Raw genomic sequence first — 24,088 nt, 5'->3', positions numbered from 1 at the left:
ATTGCTGGACGTCATCTCAACTTTACAACTCCACTTCATTTTCTTCATTGGCTTTCACTTTTCTCTTTTTTTTTGTTAATCCTATTCCACACATCGACGTCTTTTAATTGTTTTTTCTTTAACCAATTGATTGGTGTGAATGACTGAAGTACTAACACTTATTGAAATTATTACATTGTTCTGGTGAAATTATTCAAGTTCAATCGTGTGGATAGATGATAAAAATAGAAACGAAATATCAATAATCACAAGTGTACTATCATGCTCAATGAGAATATTCGACGTTGTTTAAGGTAGATGTACTCTTCGTGATCACACCAAGGTTTCAGTGATAAAAATCAACGTGCAGTCGGACAATGATTGTTTAGGTTTAGTTAAATGGTCTTCGTAAACAAACACGATATTATTTTATCTGTTAATTTAGATAGTTTAAATGTATGACCTTACTTTGTGTAAGATTTAAAAAATTTTTCTAAAATAAATCTGCAGGTATTTAAAATTAATTTAGTTTTATTCCTAAGGCTTCGTATGTACTAATTGGCTTTATGATCATTAAAATTTTTTATTAAGTAATTAATATTGTTGAATGATAAATAAACATTCGTCACAATACAATAAATATTATCAAATAGTTAATTAATTTTTTTTAAAATTTTAAAATATTGTAATTTAATCAGTGGTGTCGAAAAACGTGATTGTTTATTGATAAATCAGCAATTTTAGAAGAAAAAAAAAATTATCAAGTTTTATTTATTTATTAAGTGAAGGATAGATGAGAATATAAAAAAAAGTTTAGGGGTGATGATAAAATATTTTTCTTAATACAAAGAATAGAGAATGAGTCAGGGGAATGATGCTATGAGTTGAAGTAGAATGTTTGTTACTTAAGTTTATGTTTAAGATTTTATTAAATGCATGAAAGGTGGGAGTGAAAGGAAAGCAGTCAGGACGTGAGAAGATTTGGGTAGCAGAAGATGTGTGTCGAAGGTTTAAGTTTTATTTTAAATATTTTATTACTTAGTACATTTTATCAATGATTTTAAATATAATCCTCAATTTCTAGGTTTTCTTAGATATTTTATTATTATGATGACATAATTAGCATTATTTTAAATTTTATGCACTTTTATGCTCATTAAATAAATGCATAATACACGTATTATTGTTCTAATTAATTTATTTTGTCCAAAAAAAATTTAATTTTGTTCAATTGATTTGAGATTATTAAAAACAATACTTGGTTGTCTTATAATTAATAAAAATCTTTTTAACTTTTTTTATTATTAGAACGTGATTATTTTTTTTAATCATTGGAAATGCTGTGACTTATTGGTCATCGGAATTTGTTAAGAATTTATATTATTGGAAAATTTTTGTAAAGATTGTGTAATGATTAGTAATAGGTACATTGAAGGGTTTTTTTTTATATACATGTCCAAGATATTTATTCAACCAGTATCAGCTTTGTCAGAATGAATCAATGTAACTATTTAAAAAATCTATCCTAGTAGAAAAATAATAAGTTCTTGTTATTTCCTCTCTACATCATCATCGAAGTAGATACCCAATGTACGTGATTCTAGAGAGATAAATCATTACGCTGAAATGGTGTTTCTTTCTTTTTTTTTTACAGATGTTTTGTGCCTTTTTTAAATATTTATTCCCTGAATATGAATAACAAAGTTACATCTGTTGGATCAATTTTTTTCATTTATTCACAAAAACACAGACGATTTAACCATGAAAGAGGTTTACAAATTTTTTTCTTCGAATGAATACAAAGCTTTATTGGCAGAAATAAAAATTGTTTTTCCCATGAAAGAGATTATTTAGAGACATCTTTTCTTTTTTTTTGTTTACCAAGAATCTTCAATTTTGTTAAATTGGAGTTATCTCGAGATTATTTAGCCAAAATGTTTGCATCTGACAATAAATAAATAATATCGTGAACTCATGGTTGAATTTTAAACAAGAATTCTCACTCAAATACTTGGTCTGGAGTTATTTCAACGTCAATCATCCATCTCCATTGCTCTGTTTTTTGTTCAACTAACAAACAATCTTCATAATCCACTGCAGCATAAAACTTTGGAAAATTTTAATCAACAACTCTTCATTATTGTTTAATTGTACTTTTTACACTACTTTATTTTTAAATATTACTTCTTTTATTTATAACAAATTGTTATTGTTATAAACAAGCTGTGGTCAATATTGTACTGATTTTTATTCTGAAATGCTATTAAACAGTGACATACACAGGTAAATAAATATTTTTTTATAATTCTCGAATGATAGAATAAACAGTTATTCAGAGATAAATCATTTTTTTTTTTAGAGTAATAACAAAAATTTTATATATTAAGATAATTGGTCAGTTTATTTTCATAGGTAGATTTAACTAAAATATTATTGACGAAATTTAAACTTTAGATTCTGTAGAGCAAAAAATAATTGATGAATATGTAAAAGTAAATAATTTTGTTTATTATTAAAATATTTTTAAATAATTGATTGTATCATAAAAAATTCAAAAACACGAAAGACAATACTAAACTATCAATAAATCAAATATTATATGATAATAGTATTAATTGGTTTCCGGTAAACAGACAATAAACAGATCAATAAATTGAAAATTCATTACTGTTTTCTTTAGTTGTTTTGTATTTGTTGTTTAGTGGGTTTTGAAATTGGCTGAATAAAATTAGGTAGTATACTATTGAATACTCTTACATAAATAATTGTCGAACTCGCCCAATATTCAACGTAAATGGAATTAAACAATCAACTATTTGTGGAAAACAATTGAAATTAGTAATTCAACTACCATACAACATTATTCTCTAGGCAAAATGATTTATCTTGATCATTTAATTGAAAAGACTTCTTTCGTCTGGTTTTCAAATATTACATTAGTTAATTTTCACTTCTTTTTTACAATAAACAAAATTGATAAAATATCGAAAAATCATTTGGAATAATAAAAAAATAATAGCAGTTTAGAATTGCAATGATTTTATTCAGAATGGAGTGGCAGCTGGTTTCACTTCAACAAATTTGAATGATAAGTGAGCATACGAGGGGTTTTATTATCGAAAAAAATATAAACAATGAATAAAACATGAAAAAAAATTATTTATCAATTGATATAAAAACAAGAGTGTTTTACCTGTCAAATTATAAATTAATATTAAACTGATATTATTATATTTCTGGTCATATCCTGACTGAGTATCCTTGATGGTGTATTTTCTATATTAATCCACTGTATTAACTGTTCAAACATTTGTTAAATTATTCAATTACTTGTTATGCTTATAGTTTATTGACCTTTTTGTTATTCAACTTGTTCCAATTATTTATGATTATTCTAACAATTTCCCTTTATTATTCCATCATTTTTATCCTGTTTCTATCGTGTTTTATTTGGTGAAATATTTTATTATATTTTCGGAGTTGGAAAAAAAATAAAAACCCTCCTGTGATTATTTCTAACTTTTACAGTAATCCTTTGATAGCACTTCGAAGACTGTAATTTATAATATCACAACTCTCTCCGAAGACTCAAAAAGACATGGAAAAGTATTTTTCTTTCGTGTAAGGCTTAGCTTCAGAAAAATATCATTCACTTCTTGGACTTAGAAAATGTTGAAAAATAGTTAATATTTTATTGATAATAAAAAAATATATTTAAATAATATTATAATGAATTTATTTAAAATATATTTAAAAATTGTTCATCAATATTTTTGTTCATTAAAAATAATTTGCTTAATGAATTGATAAATGACAAAAATTATATCTAGATGAAAATCAACGAAAGTGATTTTTATCTAGAAGTGATTCATTACTAAGTTAAATAGTCATAAATTGATATAATGATGGATAAATAATTCAATTTATTAGCTTTCTAGATAATAAATGATATTAAAAGAATATTTAGCATTTGTTCTATATAATAAATATATGACAATACAACAACATCACGTGATGGTGATGAAGAAGTAGCCACGTTGCTCTTTTTACGACTTTTCGTTCGATTTTTTGTGATAACAACTTTACCCTACTTTAACTACTTATTACTTTTCTTCTTTTTATTCTGCTTGTTTGTAACTCACTGCAATGGAACATTGTTCATCAAGACATGTTATAGATTTCCTAAAAAAAAAAATGAAATAAATGATAAAAATAACCAGATTATTCTTCATTTAATGATGATTGATAATGAATGGTATTAAATAGATTCAGGAAATTCTTGTGAATATAAAAATAAACCTTTTGTTTTTTTTTTTTTTTTTGTTTGAGGAGTATTGTTATTCATTGAAGAGATGATAATTGAAGCACGTGGTCATGATGAACTGAAATATAATAGAAAAGAATATTAATATAATCTAGAATTATAAAAACTCTTTCAGTTAATCAATTTTGACTAGAAAGATATCATCTGTTTCATCATCTACAATTTTTATTTTTTTTCAAACATTTCAAATTTTTCTGCTCCAAAAAAAATTATTAGATTAAATCATTCAGGTTGTTAGACCTGACTATATGAATTGAATATTTAAATCTGAAATTTAATAATCAATAAAATGACAGCAGTGAGAGGAAATACTGCATAAAAAAATTAAATAAGGAAACTGAGTCTTTTATTTTTTCGTATACTTTTTTTATTTCATTGTATTATCATGATTTTTCTATCTTCAATATCACTTCACTGAGAATCATTACGAATAATCTACACTAGCATCAAAAACTTTCAAAGTACTTTTTTAAATGATTTCTACATAACTATATTGTTTAAAGAATGATGTTTTATTCTGTTGTTTAAATATTGTTCTATTATGAATCATAAATTATTTCTCTGAACAAGTAACCATTCTGCAGTATGAATTAAATATTCTCGGTGCTTCCAAACTATTTGACAGTAATGTATATCTTCAAATATCCTGGAGATATTTCAAAGTCCTACATAATAAACACGTCAGAGTTTGGCAAAAATTTATTCACAAAATTAAATCTTCCTGCAGTCGATGAAAGCAAAAAATTTTCTCATATTTTTTTATTATCCATTTTTATTATCTAGAGTATAATCTTTTATGAAGTAAGATATTTTTTCTCTAGTTGATGAAAAAATTACTCTCTGCAGCAAATATTCGCAAGAAATGTAAATAAATTTGTTACAAATAAATACTGTTGGTAGAAGTATATTTAAAAATACTGTAAATTAAAAAAAAAAAAATTGTATTCTTTAAATATCAACACAAGACTATACATGATATATTTATTGTTATCGTTTGATAATAATTATTGATTCCTATTTGTAAATTTTTCTGTGATTAATTACAATGATAGTGATCGTAATAATGAAGCATATTTGAATCAATAATTTACAATACACTGCATAATTATTATTGACAATTTTTGCAGTCTCATTACTTCTCATTACATTTTAAATATAAACGTATACAGCACGAATGATTTCAATGTAAAGAAAAATTTAATCGTGTATAATTTTTATTCTTATTAGTAAATAATAAAACTTGGTTTCCTTGGTGATAATTCAGTAAATTCGTAAGCACATTTATTTTCAATAGAGTGTAAATGTAGATGCACAAAATGTTACAACAATCAATCACTTGGTGTTAAATACTCTAAACTTGTGTTAATATAATACATTTTACAAAGTTTAAATTTACTTCCTGTTAAAGTGACTACTTTTGAATACCAAAAGCTCAGATTGTTTGTGAAATATTCCGGGATTCAATTCCTCTAGGATCCAATCACACTCGTGGAATTTGCACTGAACCGAATAAACTGGAAAAAAATGTAATATAAATGAAACTAAAAGAACAAAAATACACCAAATATCTTTTTAATTTGAATGTAACTTTTTTTTTATTTACTAGTATATCATTTATTCATTCATTCGTTGATTAATTTTAAAATTTATCATTTCCTCGAATAAAATGTCATTTTTATATTTATTTTATACAGATGACAAGATCAATTAAAATGTGAAATGACAAATATAAATTTAATAAGCATATGAAAAATATTGTCCTGTTTCTGAGTTCAATTTCAACACTTAGATTATCTTTGCTTTCTCCCACCAGGCACGAGTTGAAAGCTTTGATGTTGCCGGAAGGTCAGAAGGTGTGTGTGGTAGTGGGTCACGTGAAATAGCATGAGAGTGGAAAGAAAAAAAGTTGTGAAGGCTTCAGGGCAATGCTTCATTCTTTTATCTGCATTTTTCATTCTTAGAAATCGTCTACGATGTTTATAAAAAAAAGCATATAAAATTTTAAATCATTTTATCCATCATATTATTCTTCTTTATTATCGATTTTTATCGATATGATTTATTTTATGACCAAAATAAGACTTTTATTTGTGGCATATTTTTTCCGTCTATGGGAGTTGAAAGTTACTATTTTTTTATTGATTTTTATTACAACTTAAATAAAAAAATTTTTTTGCTTTGAAGTATTATGGAATTAATAATGATTAAATTTTTATTCAATATCAGAAGATTAAATTGAGTTATAAATTACTACGATTGCGATAGTATGACAATTTTTTTTTCAATCTACTTAATTAGATAATAAAATATTTTTTATTCGAATTAATCACTTTTTTTTTAAAAATAAAAAAATAAAAATCTAATCAATTACCTACAGAATTTATTTGTGCTAATTATTTTTTTATTATTATTAAAACATCATAAAATTACCACGAATTTTTTTTTTTAACTTTTATTTATTATAAGTAGAAATGTATAATTTTAGTCCTCCATCATTTAGATTTTTTTATTAAACAGTTTATTAACAAAATAAACTAAAAGAAATTTAAATTATGATTTTAATAAGTTTCACACTTGTTTAAAGTCTGGATAAATTTTTTTAATTAAATGCGTAACTTTAGCCTTTAACTTCAAGGAAATTATTTTTACCTACACACAATTAAATGTTCACATTTTCTCATTCGCAAATGCGTCTTTATTACTTTACTAAAAAAAGGTTCAACATTAACATAACTTACGTTGCTTAATTCCCACTCGACCTGTTTGTTCAAAAAATAATAAACAAAAATGGTCATAAAAATATTGATAATATTTCACTATCTGCAACTGTGAAATAATAACAGTGAGAGTAATAGAATTGTCAAAATAGATTATTGATGAATCATCAACTATAAAAAGGTTAATTTAATCTATAAAAAAGAAATGAAGAAAAAAATTGATTTAATGTCAAAAGAAAACTATTATTTATCGCGAGGGAGAATAAATGACGCATCAAATATCTATCAATTTATTATATTAACATTAATCAATTCTAAAAAAAAATGAGTTAAATGGATGATTTGTTGGAGTGAATTGTGGATTATTATTCACAACAGCCTTAATAATAGATTTTTCATCTACCCCGATGTGTTCAAAAAATCTCTCACTTGACTTAATTATCTCGTAAACAGATTAATCCTGAGTCATTTATTATTAAGATGTATTCCAAAAAAAAAACAGCATTATCCAGCTTGGTTATTGATTATACTGCAAATCGTCGTGGTTTATTTCGGTGCACTTAAAGTGTTTTAAATTGTGTTAATTAAATTTAAAAAAAATTCCACATAACGATAATATTACTTTTTCCTTAAAGCACCCACCTCTGTTATAGTTCAACCCTTAAATGTAATTTTTTTCAAGGTTGATCGCTAATAAATTTCAACAAGAACAGCTCTTAGAAACCCTCTTTTGTCATCTCCTGCAACTCTACCCTTCTACAAGGGTGACATTCTAAATATTTTCCGAAAGTCTTGATCCAAATTACTTTAAAAATTTTTTTGAAGACATTTAGAATCATTTATGGGGGTTGTAAAATCATTTTTGACAAAATATAGATATATTTTTTTATAACAATGGGGTTCAAGGCAGTTGGGAAAGATTTTAAAAGTTTGTCAAAATCTCCCTCCCATACACACACACACACAACTTTATTACTATTCTGAAAAATAAAAATAAGACTTTCCCTCACTTTAAAATACTTACTTCTACGCTAAAAAATAGTCTGCACTAGATAAAAAATTTTTAAAACGATTTTGGTCTAGAGCTCCATTTCTAAATAATTACCTAATTTTCATTCGCCTTAAAAAAATTTCCATGTAGTTATTCTCAATTTTTTTTGTCTAATATAAAAAACTTCATTTCGATAATGGAATTTTTATTCACGTTACAAGTGAAGTTTGACATTCTCGTTGTTTCAGTTTAATTTAGTGGAAAATATTATTCTATTGTAAGTAGAATGATAGAAATTTTTTTTTTTAATTTTTAAGTAATTAAACATGAGATTGGAGTTAATAAGGATCAACTGTTAGGCTTTTGCTATTTGGATGCAGGGAAAACAAAATCTATTTTTTTTTTCTCGAACATGCTAATAAAAGAAAGCTCCATACATTATTAAAAAGAGAAAAGGAAAGCTAAAAACTATGCGCATAACTAAATGTCGTAATTACATATTGAACGTTTCAAACACGTACATTGAAACTCATGGTGAATAAAACATAATAAATATTTTCTCTTTTTTTCCCCTCAATGTATTTTCAACTTTATCATCATCATCATCATTTATAACTTATTTTTTTAGATGAACAACGACTGAGTGTCTGAGGTCAAGCTCGAGGGTGTTTATCCCTCAGGATGACTCGCCAATCTGGGCCGATCCACATCCGGCCAATCACGGATACGACAAGTGAACGAACAACCTCTTCAAGTTCTTTTTCCATAGCGACCCTTGCGACCATCGATCCGGTGGATTTGCTGCTTTTGTTCGATGATGAGGTCAGTGTCAACTCGACTAGTGATAAAGTGCGTGATACCGTGACAAGAATATTGAATGAGAGTGATTATAATACAACATCAAGTGCGCGCGACTTAATGACAAACTATGAAGACCATGGACTTAACAACTGGTGGGCAATGTTAGCTGTTGTTTTAGTTGTTGTCACAGCAGGCGGTAACATACTTGTGTGTCTAGCGATAACGTGGGAAAGGAGACTTCAAAATGTCACCAACTACTTTCTCATGAGTCTTGCGGTTACAGATCTCATGGTCGCTATTCTCGTGATGCCTCTAGGCATCCTAACGCTTGTTAGAGGTAAGTTGTTTAATACGTCAGCACCACCGACCAAGGAATTTAGATGTAATTACGAAATTTACCCTCAGTTTAGCTAAATTTTTATCAATGGTAGAAAATAAGTTTGATACAAAAATGGAATGCAAATGAGATAAAGTGGTAGAATTAATCATTGTACATCCAGAAAAATTCAAGTGTTTAGTAATAAAACGCTTAACGTGTTTAATAATTAAATATCTAAGATTTTAGCTTGCAAAAGAGCTTACTTAAATGCATAAGCTAGGAATTTTTTTATTTATTTTTACATTATTATTATTATTACATTATTTTAAAAAGCATTGAAGCAAAGATATTACAAAATAGGATGTAAATTGAACTGTCAAGTTAAAAGGATGTAAGATGTTTCAAATACACAACATTAAATAGACAATATGTTTTTAAGTTGACATATGATGCTGCTAACAGTGAGCTCATGATAATAAAAGTGATTATTGAATATATTAAATTATTTAAAAGTAACAACATTACAAAAATTTGGCTTTGATTGAACTGTTTGACATGTTTTCAATAAAGTTAGTTTCATTTGAATATCAGGATCATGTTACAACTCACGTATTTTTTGATGGTTGATTCAATGGACATATGAAAACCAGTCAAATAGCTAGAAGTTATGAACATGACGTTTGGAAATTTTCTCGGTTTTTTTTGACATAATATATCAAAAATAAATGTAACACCATTAATATTTTGCTTCTTTTAAATCACAGAATTTTAAATAACAAAATATGTGTTCAAAAGTTTGGGATAATTTAATTTCAAGTTTTTTCTTGGTTGTCATAATGTGCATGTGTTTGATATATTGTTCGACTGTTGTAATTGAACTTGAGTTCAATTTACATATTTTAATTAACTATTACAACACTGAAGAAAAATATACATATGTATTAAATTAAATTCTCTTTTTATAATTAAAAATGCTAATAGTGTGATTTAATAAACCACTGAAAAAAATAAATGTCCAAAAATATATTGAAATTTTGAGAGATTAGTTGTAGTTTTGTTTTAATTTTTTATTGGCATTTTTTAATTAACAAACATTTGATTCTTTAATTTTCTCAGATTTTTTATCTTAAATTTAATTTCATTTTATTAAATTTGATTTTCGTTATTTTTTTTACTGCTTCTGAGTTATTTATAACGCCCTTAATTATTTACTTTAGGATCTATTCTGTTGCTAAATAAATAAATAATTCATAATCCTGTAGAATGAACAGAGAAAAGTATTCAGTTTAGGATGAATAAATATTTTTTTTACATTTTAATAACCACCTCCTCAAACACCATCTCAGACAACATTCATATTTATTTTAACAGCATCACAAGCATTATCCTTTGGTGAATTTCCCTTCCTATCAAATAATATAATACAAAATAACATCAGGCTTGCTTTTTCACCACACTTTTACGTATTTATAATCCCTCAAATTTACGCCTTACTGTTTTCCGAGTCCCTAATATAATTTTAGGGATAAAATCGAAATTGACCTGATGTTATACAATATCTGCTAAACACAAATCATAAAAATATTTCCAATATATTATCGATAATTTAGACATAGAAAATATATATGATAATGTTAGAAGATATTTTTCAATGTTATTGCAATTGACGTGAGATCGAGTTTCCTATGTTTCAGCTTCACATCCCAAGAAAACAAATCCGTCAGGACGTGCCGCCATTCGAGTGGTATTTTCACATCGCGTAAACGTTAATCTAATTCACTAGTGCATTTTCCGTGTTCTCGTATAAACAGCGGCATATATTAAGCAGTTTAAACGATCAATAGTGCATTAAATAATAGAGGAATATTTTTACAAGAGATTTTATGATCAAAATTTATTTTATTTTTTTTACCATTTCCAATAGAATTACTAATAGCTATTGTTCATAACAGATATTAAATAAAATTTTACCATTAATCATCTTACGTTAAACAATTCTTATTATAAAAATTAATGAATTAAAAATATATTAGGAAAATAAGATTTAGAATATCTAGATTCGAGCCAAAATATAATACCGATTTTTATCCTTTTTAAAAGTTTAATTAAATATTAAACAAATCCTTAGTAAGGATTATGATTAAACATTTAATTATTTGAGTAATTTTATTTATCAATAAAAACGGTATTAATTTTTATCTACTTGGGAAGTGAAACAGAGTAATAGTAGGTTCAAAAGGTTGAATCTAGGCTAAAAAAAAAAGAAAATAGTGTAAAAAGAGAGAATCTAGGTTTTGTATTCTGACTCTGTTAGAATTATTTAATTATTTTAATCACGAAATATTTAATATAATACATAAATAAATAAATATAAAAATTAGCTTCAAATCTGTATAAAATTTTTCACTTATTTTTATCTCAAAGAAAATCAAAATTATTTATAATATTTGTAAAATACTTTATTTCCTTTACATTATTATTAATTGAAAAAAAAAATATTTCCTCACGCAAAAACTCTTTACTTAACAGGTAATTTTCTAGAACCTTTTTTATAAAAGCAACGAACGTATTAACAATGAAAAGTTAGAAGAAAAAAATTGATAGTAAAAATTACAGATAATGAGGGTTTGAAATTATTGAGGAAGGTTGAAGGAAAATGCGAATAAAACATAAGAAAGAAAAAGTAGTGAGAGTCATGAAGGGTAATCAACAAAGTTGGAAAATAGCGCGTGCGATGGAAACAAATAGCAGGGGTGGTTCTCAGGAAAATACAAATTGGCCACTTTAGAAATTCACTGACGTAGTCATAATGTTTCTTTTTTTTTTTATTTCATATATACTAGATCATCTGTGATTCACCTCATAAGTATAAATTATTGCATCATTATTTTATTGAGTTGGAAAATTTACCTGCATTGGTATAACAACCTGCTGAAATAAAAATGGACTATTTGATGTGAATCAGGTGTCAAAGAGTTTGTTTCTAAATATACTGTTACTATTTCATGTCAATCAATGCAACTGTTTTTTTTTATATCACAATCAACTCTGGAGTACTATTTCGAGATAACACCAGTTTTGGATCCATTTTTTTGACAATCTTGTTGCAGAAATTTTGTACGACTACTTGAAAGAATAAAAAAAATGTGAAATGTTTCAGAGTGATTGATTACATTGTTATTTCTATAAAAAAAGCCAGAGATATTTTTATTCATTTATTTTTTTTACTAATCTCCCTTTTATTCTAAATATTTTTCACAATTTTTTTCTTTTAATTCTCGGGATTTTTGATCTTTAAAAATTTTTTTAAACAATTTTAGACAATATTTTTTTCCTTGAAGCATAAAATAAGATTTATTTATTAAGTTATCAAATAACAACATTAAGAAGTTTATGATTAATTATCTCAAAAGAACAATCACTTTTAAAAATCTTGAATAAATTTTTCCCTTGGGTGACTGATAAAACTTGTAAAAGAACATTCGAGACTATTTTTATTCAAACAAATTAGTTTACTTACTGCACCATTTTTTCGTTTAAATAAACAGATAAATAAATAATAGGAAGCCCCGAAGCTTTTTTTTTGTGTCATTTGATCCTTTGATAAAAACTTTAATTAAACTCTATTGGTACTTTGTTGATGATTCCAATGTTTATTACTATTTAATGATCACTCCATGAAACAACTCAATGAATATAGAATTACTTGAGCAGTGTATAATATAATCATTGCAAATAATACCTGGTGAAACCTTTATTCTCTTTCACTTCAATAAACGCATTATATCTCGGATCTATGATTATTAGTTGATGAATGTTTATGCAAACAAGACTAGGAAGGTACTGAAATGTTGACTAGAATAATCAAAGTTATTGATACAAATATATCTTCCACTCGATTACCTTTTGAAAATTGTAAAATACGAATTTTCAATTTCCCATTAGAAAGCTCTTGCAATTGTAATCGATTTTGAAAATTCGTAATTTTATTATATCTTTACATTTTGAGACATTTAAAAATATATTAAAAGATTCAAAAATAAGGTCAATATTAATACAATATAATTGCTAATTTCAATTTGTTATAAACAAAAAAGCTAAAAGATGACAAAATTATCCAGATCTATTCTTTCACATTCATCTCTATTACTATCATTATTCTCAATTTTAACTTTTGACTCATTTCCTGATTTTTTATTTTTGCTTTTACATTAAAATCAAATTTTCACTGTCTTCCTTTATGATCAATTCACGTTGTTAGTAGCAGAAAGTCTATCGGGATTTGATTGCCCTTGTTGGCTATTGTGCACTTCCGCTTTTCAGTAATGAAAAGAAATGAAGGTATAGAAATGAATACTACAATTCTATGCTCAGAAAGGATTCAGAAGGGAAGAATTTTTTTTTTTTTCAATATTTTTTTTTCACTTCCGAGAAATATAATCAACTTATGCTTTATTGATTTACCTTTCATTTTTTATGTGATAAAAAGATCACTCCTATGTGCATAATCAATGATGATTATCTCAAATAGAAAAAAATAATTAATCTCATGATACACTTTTTTCTAGTATTTTGAATTTTCAGAAAAGTAGGTTGAAATATGCAAAGAAAACTTTTTATTGCTATTGTTGAGCCAAATTGACCTATTTTTTATAAAAGATGAATTTTGTTATGAAGTCGGAAGTTGTATGAATCTGTTGGTAAAGATAAATTTAGTCTGAAGTGAAATGAAAAAGTACGTAATATGAGAATCTTTAAATTTTTTTTTTTTTCTAAATTTCTTTGTTGATTTTAAGCAAAACTTTTTTTCTCATTATTCACCACTTGATCAGCTACTTTTACCCGGTAGACATAAATTCATGCTAATTAGCTATTCTAAATACAAATAGTCAAATTACAAATATTGAATTTAATGTTAAAACGTGTGTTTTCAAGTAAATGGACAAAATGTGTAAATTAATTACTTAGTTAATTGTCAGGTTGTTTCTACGAATGTCAAAGTTTCGATTCAACATGATAGATTGAATACATTTGTGGTGAGAGCCCACGAAATCAGATTCCTATCATTGGTCTGACCATTATCGAGCAATACTACTGCATCCTACTGGCTCTCGGCATTGCCCCGTCAATTACCGAAATATCTGATATTGAACCACTTGACAATTAGTCAATGAACTGAAATACAACAGATTCATCCCTCATTATTTCATAGGTACAATTTATTATTAATTTTAATGATAGCAAAAAATTTTTTTTCATTCTAAAATTTTCTCTCTGAATTTTATTTATCATTAAACATATTTTTGGTATTCATTAGGAAGCTGTTGTAATGAGGTCAATTGCTGAAATTTAAATCTTTTTTATGTCTTCACGTTTTGGAGTATGTAAAAGTATACTGAGTTATTAATAAAAAGATGTATGCATGTGTGGAGTCTCTAAAAATGAATTAGTGAATATTTACTTGTTAAAGTAAGTTATGAACTAAATTAATATTAACAAAAAATAATTGTTAACACTTTATTGAATAATTTTATATTATTTATCATAATTATATTTAGTTTTAAACAATTAGAAAAAGTATTAATTATTCAAATACACGAACATGTGATTCACTTATACCTCCAGTGCATCCAAACCAATCTTGATGTTAATTTATCAATCATTGTCACAAATAATTTTTTTACTTTTACCAAAATAAATATTAGATATTAAACAATGATGTTTAGGTCATCTGGTTATCTATTATTCAATACCCACTCAAGTAATCCAATAGATGAATACATTTAAAATGGCTTCACCTAGAAACTGGTATATTAGTGTTAACCTGGCACGTAACTACGTAAATTTATAGTAATATCCAGTTACGTACCAAAGCCAAGTTTGCTGTACAGCTTTAGCTCCAAAGCATTCCCAGTAGCAAATAAACTTGTTGAAACTAACGCCGGACGTGTACCTATCCAATTAAATGCAAAGAGTGGTAAATGCTCCATAGGGTATATGTCACTCCATGTTTTCTCCTTTAGCCTTTGAATACTCATTAATTAACTTTATAACTGTTGACAACTTTCGTCAACAAGGACTACTAAAACTTGATTCACCCTTGGGATGATATTTAATAGCAATTAAATAGTTGCGAAGAAAACAAACCTAACTAAGAATTCCATTAATAACACTTGGTTGTTCCGAACCTAGGAATCATTTTCAAAAATAATTAAACAAGTTGGAATTCGTAAAAAATACCAAGTGAAATATGATCAGATAACTTCATGTTTCATCAAGTAATCATCCAGATCAACTTCAAGTATTTTTTTCATTTTAAATATTTTCCATTTCAGCCAGTAATGGAAGCCATGATAGCATGTTGGAACCCAAAGGCTTTCTATTTCAAACATAGATCAAATGATAGTTGGAAAAATTTTTATCAATGTTTAATAAAAAAAGATAATGTTTTTTTTTAACTGTAATTTGTTAATTTGTTTGATGATTGGAATTTTCTATTTATCAAATGGAATACTCTAAAATTCATTGCATCAACTCTTAAGTTAATATTCAGAGATTGAAATATCTTGTATCTGTAGCAGAAATAAATGAAAATAAGCAGAATTAAAGTGAATTAAAAGCTATCTATTCTGAATAAGCAGAAGAAAGATAAAAATGTCATTTTAGTAACGAGGTTTATTTTCTGAATGTGAGCATGAAGAGGCTTTTATCCTTGAGATTCTTCTGAAACCAATGCTTCTGGAGAACTTAGGAGAAACCTAGAGCACAAAGGAACATTCGAACCGATTCAACAATGCTAGGTTGAAAAAAACATAGTGCATCAGGAGTTGACTTTTGATGTACTACGTTTTGTCCAAAGAGAACCTCTTATTGGTCTACAATAAATGAATGTACCATGGTGCACGGTTGGTATAGATATACTTGCTTTCTCTTCTGTTCTCTTCGTGCTCCGATGACTGTACCAGTCCAAATAGACATTGAATGTACCTCGAATTTCTCTTATTATCAGTATTTCGTCCTTTCTATTTTGTCCTACTGCCTACTTCTATTTTGTTTTATTTTTACTTCTTTCAGCAAGAAAATAATCAGACTTGATAAAAAAATAATCAATTTTCTACACAGGATTCGATAAATTTATTGTTCAAAGACGTGATTCGACGACAGAAATAAATAGGCTGCATATTTACATTCTAATCGATATTCTATACAATTTTCTACAACCATTACCAGCATTTGGCATCATTAATAGCACATTTTCTGTATTGTCATCGATTTGATATTTTTTTTTATCATTTATAGTTATTCATACAAAAGCACTCTACTTAAAAATTAAATTTTTAACATTAATTTTTTTCAATCAAGTCAACGAAAAAAAAGCAAAAAAAAATCTAATCAGTTTTAAATGGTAGAAATTAAAAAAATGATTACTTGAGTCTCTGGAAATGCGTTGTCTGTGTGATAGATTGACATATTGTAGATTTTGATTTATAGATGGAACAAAATGCCTTTGATTTGTGTAGGTGTTGGCTCTAGATATTAGAAGAATGAAAATAAAAAAAAATTGAGAAGCATCATTAGTCATTTTCATTGATAGATCAATGCTGTAGGAGGAGAAGGTATTGAATACAAATATGTTCTGTCATTTTGGCCTAGTAATATATGAGAATTCAATGACAAAAAAGCTCATAACAAATCAATTAGATAAACTTGATAATTAATTATTCTCTCCTCTTTGAAATTAACCATGATGCTTCATAAGATGAGTATTATAATTTTTAATTAACTCATCATAAATTGAAATAAGAATATGAAAAAATAAGATTAATTGTAACTCCATTAATCTTTCTTTTTCTTTTTGATGATAAAGTTATTGTATATTTACATATTATTCCTTTAGAAATTTATTAAATTTATAGCAACGAAATAATTCATTGATCAGGCAATTTTCATTTATTGGTATAAAAATGAAATGTTATTAATTTACCATCAAAAGTATGTGAATGAAATAATTAAATATTTGTTAAAATATTAATCGTTTGAATAATTCATTTCTAGAATAGCCAATTAAATTCTAAAGTGAATTTTACTTAGTGATAAAATATGAATTACAGTTAAAAAAGCTTGGAAATAAATTCTAGGTTTAAAATGAATTTTCTAAACATTCCATGAAATTTTGATGCCAAGCTCACCTTTTATGATAAAAATTTGATTAAATGGTTAGACCGTGATGTGTTTACTGACATGGATAGTGAGTCAGATACAGGCTCACAGCATGTGACCAATTTGATCCAATATTCTGGAAGTCTAGACAAGTCTATCTGCTGGTGAACTGGACACTTTTCGAAAACCTACCTGGATCATTAAAAGTAGATTTTCCCAAGCGCTTGGAGATGAATTATGTATGAGAAGTCTGATGTTGAATTCGACGATGTGAACAAAGCTGGTTTGCGTTCCAACTGCAGCACAATTCATCGTCTCTCTAGTCTCTCCTCCTCATAGAGTCTTTGTGAATTCAATAGCGACCAAAACTTTGCTCTGCATTGAAAAAAAAATTACTAATATCAATGAAGTATTTTATTAAATTATTGTAATGGATTAGTTCAGTTGTTTAAACAATAATTCATTGATTTAATTTTATATTTAACTATTTAAAACTTTTAAACAAAAACATGGAGCAAATGCGAAACAAAAGAAACAGTTTTATATAATTTTTTTCTGTTCCTTTTGATTAATTTTTATATTATTTAAAATTAAGTTTATTCTAATTCGTGAAAAATTGGCCACTGATGGTAGAGGTAGCCTCATCAGTGAAGGTCGACTATATCACCCAAGATATACAGTAATACAAAGTAAAGCAAACATGTTGCAACCACAAATGGTTAAAGTGATGAATATAAGTACGGTCATGAACCAACTCAGTCACACTACAGAACCAAATAGAGTTTCAACATCTCCAAAACAGTAGCCACTAATGACCTAACTGTTGATTCGACTATTATTTCTTTATTTTATTAAAAATAAGATAAAACATTAATAATATAAATAATAATAATTAATTATATATTTAAAGGTGTAAACGTGAATAATAAATTGCAGTGTTTTGATTATTCTAATTAGAATATGGCTAATTAAAACCAACATTTCTTAAATTTTAAACTGTGTCTGATATATGAATTTTAGTGTACGTAAAACTGTTTTCAATTTTTTAATTAACTCATCGATTCAAGTAATTATAAAGGCTCAACAGCATCAGCTAAGTCAGGACTACATATAGTTTAAAAAAATTTCAGATATATACAAAAATAAAATAACAAAAATACACTTGCAGTACACTATAAACCAGTCTTTCTAATCATTGACATTGATCAAAGCCGTGCAAAAAAAATTTCATTGATGTTGAAGTTAATTAAAATTTTTTATTTTAGATCAACTAGGAGACTTTCACAACAATTACGAAATTGTGGAGTATTTAAATTGATAATATAAAAAGATAAAGATAAAAAGAAATGGAGATAAATGATGGGAAGGTATTTTTTATCTTATTGACAAGAAGAATCAGTTAGAAACTGATTAAATATTTAAAGATAGGAGCTAGAAGGATTTTTTAGGAAAAGTTGATATGAATAATCAGTGAACGATTACTGGAATGGATTAAAGGAAATTAATAAATGAAATAGTACTGTGATGCAAAGACTTTAATCTCATCAATCAATCGAACCGATCAATCTTTTAAAAGGAGAAAAGGGGTGTCTGTTGTTGAAAAAATAAAGAAAAAATTCATCTTCTATTGCTTTAGATAAAGAGTAATATCTCAAGGTCGTTATCGTCTTGCCTGACTGATCACATCTTCATATCCCTTACTTCTTTTTCATTCTCAGTCCTTCAACATCACGAATATCGAATTCCTAGGCTTGACTTTTTTTCTCCTTTGCACAAACTACCTCCAAGGAATATATATTCTTTGTGAAAAGTAACACAAAGGAAATCGTTTCATGTCCTCATCACGATTCACTTGAGACAGAAGCAAATGAAAAATTCTGCTCTGTAAATTTTTAAGATAAAACATGATTTTAATTTGGCTTCCTTTGGATATTTTTTTTTAAACAATCCTTTTTGTACACCAACAATAATTAGAATTAGTTGTACAATGAAAAGCTACATTTTTTTTTTTCAAATACTCCTGTAATTTAGTTCGTGACAAATAAGAAATTTATTTTTAGAGTTTTCCAAAGGACCTCATTTATTTTTTTATGCTCAATAAACACAAAAGAAGTTTAATGGTAAAAGCTGAACCCAAAATAAACAAAAAATTGATAAAATTTTTTTTTTTTGCAGTCTTTTAAACTCTACTAATATATTTAAATTATAATCAATAAGTAAATTAATATTTTAATTGAATAAAAAAAAATATGAAGGACAGTAAATATTTTATGTCATTTTATTCTCGAAGGTGACAGTTAGTGTACTGTGATGACATAATTGATTTAAAAGATACTTAAAAGATCATTCATAAAATGTTGTTGCATGTTTATTAAAAATGATTACTAATTATCCTTTAATTTGAAGTAAATTGATAATGTTATAACATCAATCAGGTTATTTATAAATTAACCAAAAAATTATAAAGTCAATTAAAATTTGATTAAAAATCAAGTACTTAAAATATGACTTTGAAATAATAAATTCAAACAATAATTTTACATTTTAAATAGAATAATTAATGTTAATTGGTTAAATAAAAATCAATATTATATTCTAAAAAATATTTCCTATAATAAATTTAATAATTAATTTTTTATTTTTCAATTTATTTTTTAATCTTTATTTTAAATAAAAAATGCAAAAAAAATTAATCGATATATTTATCAAAATAATTTGACGCTACATAATAATTATTTATAAATATTAAAATACCGACAGATATTAAAATTTAATAAAATTTATTCTGATGAACATAAATATTTCTGAAGAGTCAAAAATAAAAAATTCAACAAGTGTGTAGATAGATGAAAGAATAAGTGTGAAAGCTTAAAATGAAATTCAACCTAACGAAACTGAACAAGTTGAAGTAGTTATTTCCAAGCAGAAGGAAGTACATTTCATGTAGACACAAAGAAAAGTAGTTTGATCAAATAAGTATGTACAAGGAATATCATTTTAACTATCATCTATATATAATACATATATTTTGCGTTGTTTATGGATTATTTTATGCTACTTTCGGTGCTGTGGCTTATGAGATCAACACAAAGTGTATCTATCCACATAAGCATGCAAAATAAATAATGCCCTCGAGGATCACTTTTAACGTACAACCCACAGAAAAAATATATATAGAAAGTTGACTTTTATTTTATATTATCTGCTGTCATACACTACCAACTTTTCCTAGTCGAAATAAATTTCCCTGAGAGCTGCATCGAGGATAATAAGGTTATTATTCAAATACCATTTTTTTTGTTGCATTGAAGAAAGTTTAACAGTTTACCATCGAATTTTTTTTTTTAAAAAGAATATTTATATTGTAGCCTTTTATGTGCTATTTTTATTGTTAATAACATTTAGAGTAAAAAAAAAAATTGACAATATTTTTTAAATTCATTTTTTGTTTTTTTTTTTTTATTTAAATGTTTTTGCATCTTTTTGTCAACAATGCAATTATTTTCCTGAGCTTGAGAAATTTAGATTAACAAAGTTAATGTATGTAAAAAATGAATGAGCATGACACGAGGATATTGTATTGATTATATTCACCTGAAGTTCATTCCATTTGTAATTGAATTTTTTTCTGAGTTAGTGATAAAGTTAGAATTATTCACTAATTATTCATTTTATTTGATGAAAAGTTTTACAACTCATTCCGAAATCAATTTAATCTTCTCATCTTTAATACTTTTAAACTTATTTAGTGTTAAGAAAACAATTTCACTGATTTTTTAGTTAACTTTGTTCAACAATCTGTTGATTCAACATTAAAGTGAGATTTTTCTTTTTTATTTCTTTATGTGCGAAAAAATTCAATGAATAGTAATTTCAGATTAATTACTGTGTAAATTAGTATACTAATAACACATGATAATAATTCCAGCAGTTCCAATATTTTCCAAAGCATGGAGCTACATATTCATAGATATTTAACAAAATACCAAATAATGCAAATTTTTGGCGGAAATGAATAATTGTATATTTTGTGAGTTATTTAGCACTAGGTATTAAATGAAGTTCTAGTTTGTGCTAGAAGCAGAGTCCTTTGTAAGATCTTTTGTCATTCATTTCTCTAAAATATTAACATACGGATTAAGAATGATATTTCTATGGTGGAATAATATATTTTAATTGAAGCAACAACGCATAAATACATGGATGACTTTGAACACGACATCGTTTGTGTGAATACTATGGTTAAGGCAACTGAGAACATGCTCTACTGCACCAATGCAATTTCATTGGGGATTTGCATGTAAACCTATTACATTTCTTCCGCCATACGTCCCAATAAGCTTCCCGTCTTTTTTCTTGTACTTTTATTAGAAGTTTCTGCTTTTCACTTACAAGCTTCTTAGAAGATGAGGTTTTTCTTTTGATGTTAATTTATAGAATTTTCATGTCGATGTTGTAATTTTTTTTTTATTTAATAAGACGTTGCGTATCAAGGGTGGTTGTTATAGCTGGGATGCGGGCAATGCGAAATGACTTAAACTTACTATTAAAATTTTTTATTGAAAGCTTCAATAAATTATAGAAACAATATTATTTATTTATTTAACACTAGGGAGTAAAATAGAACATTTCTTCAGCATAACTTAGTTTTTTGCTAATATCTCAGGAGCTATGAGGCCTATAGAGAAAATAAGCATATCAGTGGATTTGTGAGAATGAGATCTTTTGATTGCACTAGTTAAAATTATAATTGGAGCATGATTGAGGCTAAAATGAAAGAAAGTTCCTGTTTTACCCCATTTTAAGGGTGAAAAAATTAATTTTTGAAATGTTTGACCTGATTCCGCATTTCTAGGCATTGAGACGAAGAGAATGAGTGGTCGAACTTGAAAATCGGACAACTTTGATTTTTCGACCCAAAAAAATGGCAAGTGGTACCCCTTTCCATTTTTTTAGGCCAAAAAATAAAAGTACTCCGATTTTGATGATTGAGGGCTCATTCTCTTCGTCTTGATGCGTAGAAATGCGGAATCGGGACACCGGTCAAGAAAATTCACTTTAACACCCTTAAAAACGGGTTACACTAAATACAAATTACGGATTATCATCCCCTTGACTTTAAACCCCTACAACTCGTGAACGAATGGTCCAATAACTGATTTTAGGGACGTTTTTAAAACCTGAAAATCTAAGCTAAACATTCATATCAGTAAAAAATGTTTGAAAAATTTCTTTGACCCTTAAAATCGCTAATATATAAAAAAAAGTCACCTTTTTTTTGGGAGTTGCCAACTATTTTGGTAATTTTAAGGGCGAAATAAATTTTTTAAACATTTTTTATGGATATGTATCTTTAGCTCACATTCTGAAGTTTCTAAACAGCCCTTAAAAATCATTATTTGATGGTTTGTATAAGAGTTATAGAGGTCTAAAGTTGAGTAAGGGCCAAAAAATCACCTACTTTTTGACTTTAGACCTCTATAACTCTTATACAAACCATCAAATAATGATTTTTAAGGGCTGTTTAGAAACTTCAGAATGTGAGCTAAAGATACATATCCATAAAAAATGTTTAAAAAATTTATTTCGCCCTTAAAATTACCAAAATAGTTGGCAACTCCCAAAAAAAAGGTGACTTTTTTTTATATATTAGCGATTTTAAGGGTCAAAGAAATTTTTCAAACATTTTTTACTGATATGAATGTTTAGCTTAGATTTTCAGGTTTTAAAAACGTCCCTAAAATCAGTTATTGGACCATTCGTTCACGAGTTGTAGGGGTTTAAAGTCAAGGGGATGATAATCCGTAATTTGTATTTAGTGTAACCCGTTTTTAAGGGTGTTAAAGTGAATTTTCTTGACCGGTGTCCCGATTCCGCATTTCTACGCATCAAGACGAAGAGAATGAGCCCTCAATCATCAAAATCGGAGTACTTTTATTTTTTGGCCTAAAAAAATGGAAAGGGGTACCACTTGCCATTTTTTTGGGTCGAAAAATCAAAGTTGTCCGATTTTCAAGTTCGACCACTCATTCTCTTCGTCTCAATGCCTAGAAATGCGGAATCAGGTCAAACATTTCAAAAATTAATTTTTTCACCCTTAAAATGGGGTAAAACAGGAACTTTCTTTCATTTTAGCCTCAATCATGCTCCAATTATAATTTTAACTAGTGCAATCAAAAGATCTCATTCTCACAAATCCACTGATATGCTTATTTTCTCTATAGGCCTCATAGCTCCTGAGATATTAGCAAAAAACTAAGTTATGCTGCAGCAAAGAAAAAAGAATTTGTTCCCTAAACGTTCTCCATAGTCCCACGAGGGGAACGTCGGGGAATCTTTGGGGAACGAAATGTTTTCATATGTGAGTAGAGAGGAATCATATGAGCTGAGAATAAGTTCTTACTTCATGTGGAGTATTTTTTTGATTAAATTATAATTTTTCTTAGGAAAGAAGTGAATAAACTTATTTCTAACCTGAGTTGAAAAACATGATTAAATATTAACTTTCATGTTCTGCACACTTTTCTTGTTGATAAGTTCCTTCATGTTTTATTCTAAACACTTTTGCTTTTTTTTAAATAATTGCTCTACGAGAATATTTTATAATAATACTTTCAAATATCATTTACTGAGTCATTTTTATCTTTCATAATTTCAAAACGTCATTTACTCCACGAAAATGAAACCGCGATAAAAAATATTTTCAAACAAAGAAAAAATAAAGAAGGCGAGCAATTTACGCTACTTTGTTGTCACTTTGGATAAAAATTGATGATAAAAAATGTGAGAAAGGTCAT

General features: G+C 26.7%; 1 protein-coding gene across 1 annotated transcript in view; it reads left to right on the top strand.

Annotated features, from left to right (window-relative positions):
• The window catches only part of 5-HT2B (5-hydroxytryptamine receptor 2B), a 44,029-nt gene that overhangs the window by 1,674 nt on the left and 18,267 nt on the right, over nucleotides 1–24,088 (top strand). Inside the window, exon 2 of the mRNA XM_035084036.1 lies at nucleotides 8,640–9,149. Coding sequence (XP_034939927.1) covers nucleotides 8,693–9,149 — 457 coding nt within the window. The 5' untranslated portion in view covers nucleotides 8,640–8,692. The remainder of the gene's footprint in view (nucleotides 1–8,639; nucleotides 9,150–24,088) is intronic.

Source organism: Chelonus insularis, unplaced genomic scaffold (assembly GCF_013357705.1).
Source record: "Chelonus insularis isolate UGA/USDA-ARS -01 unplaced genomic scaffold, ASM1335770v1 contig_381_pilon, whole genome shotgun sequence".
Classification (NCBI taxonomy): Eukaryota; Metazoa; Arthropoda; class Insecta; order Hymenoptera; family Braconidae; genus Chelonus; species Chelonus insularis.
Note: the sequence above shows the minus strand (reverse complement) of the source record. Positions and strands in the feature narration are given on the sequence as shown.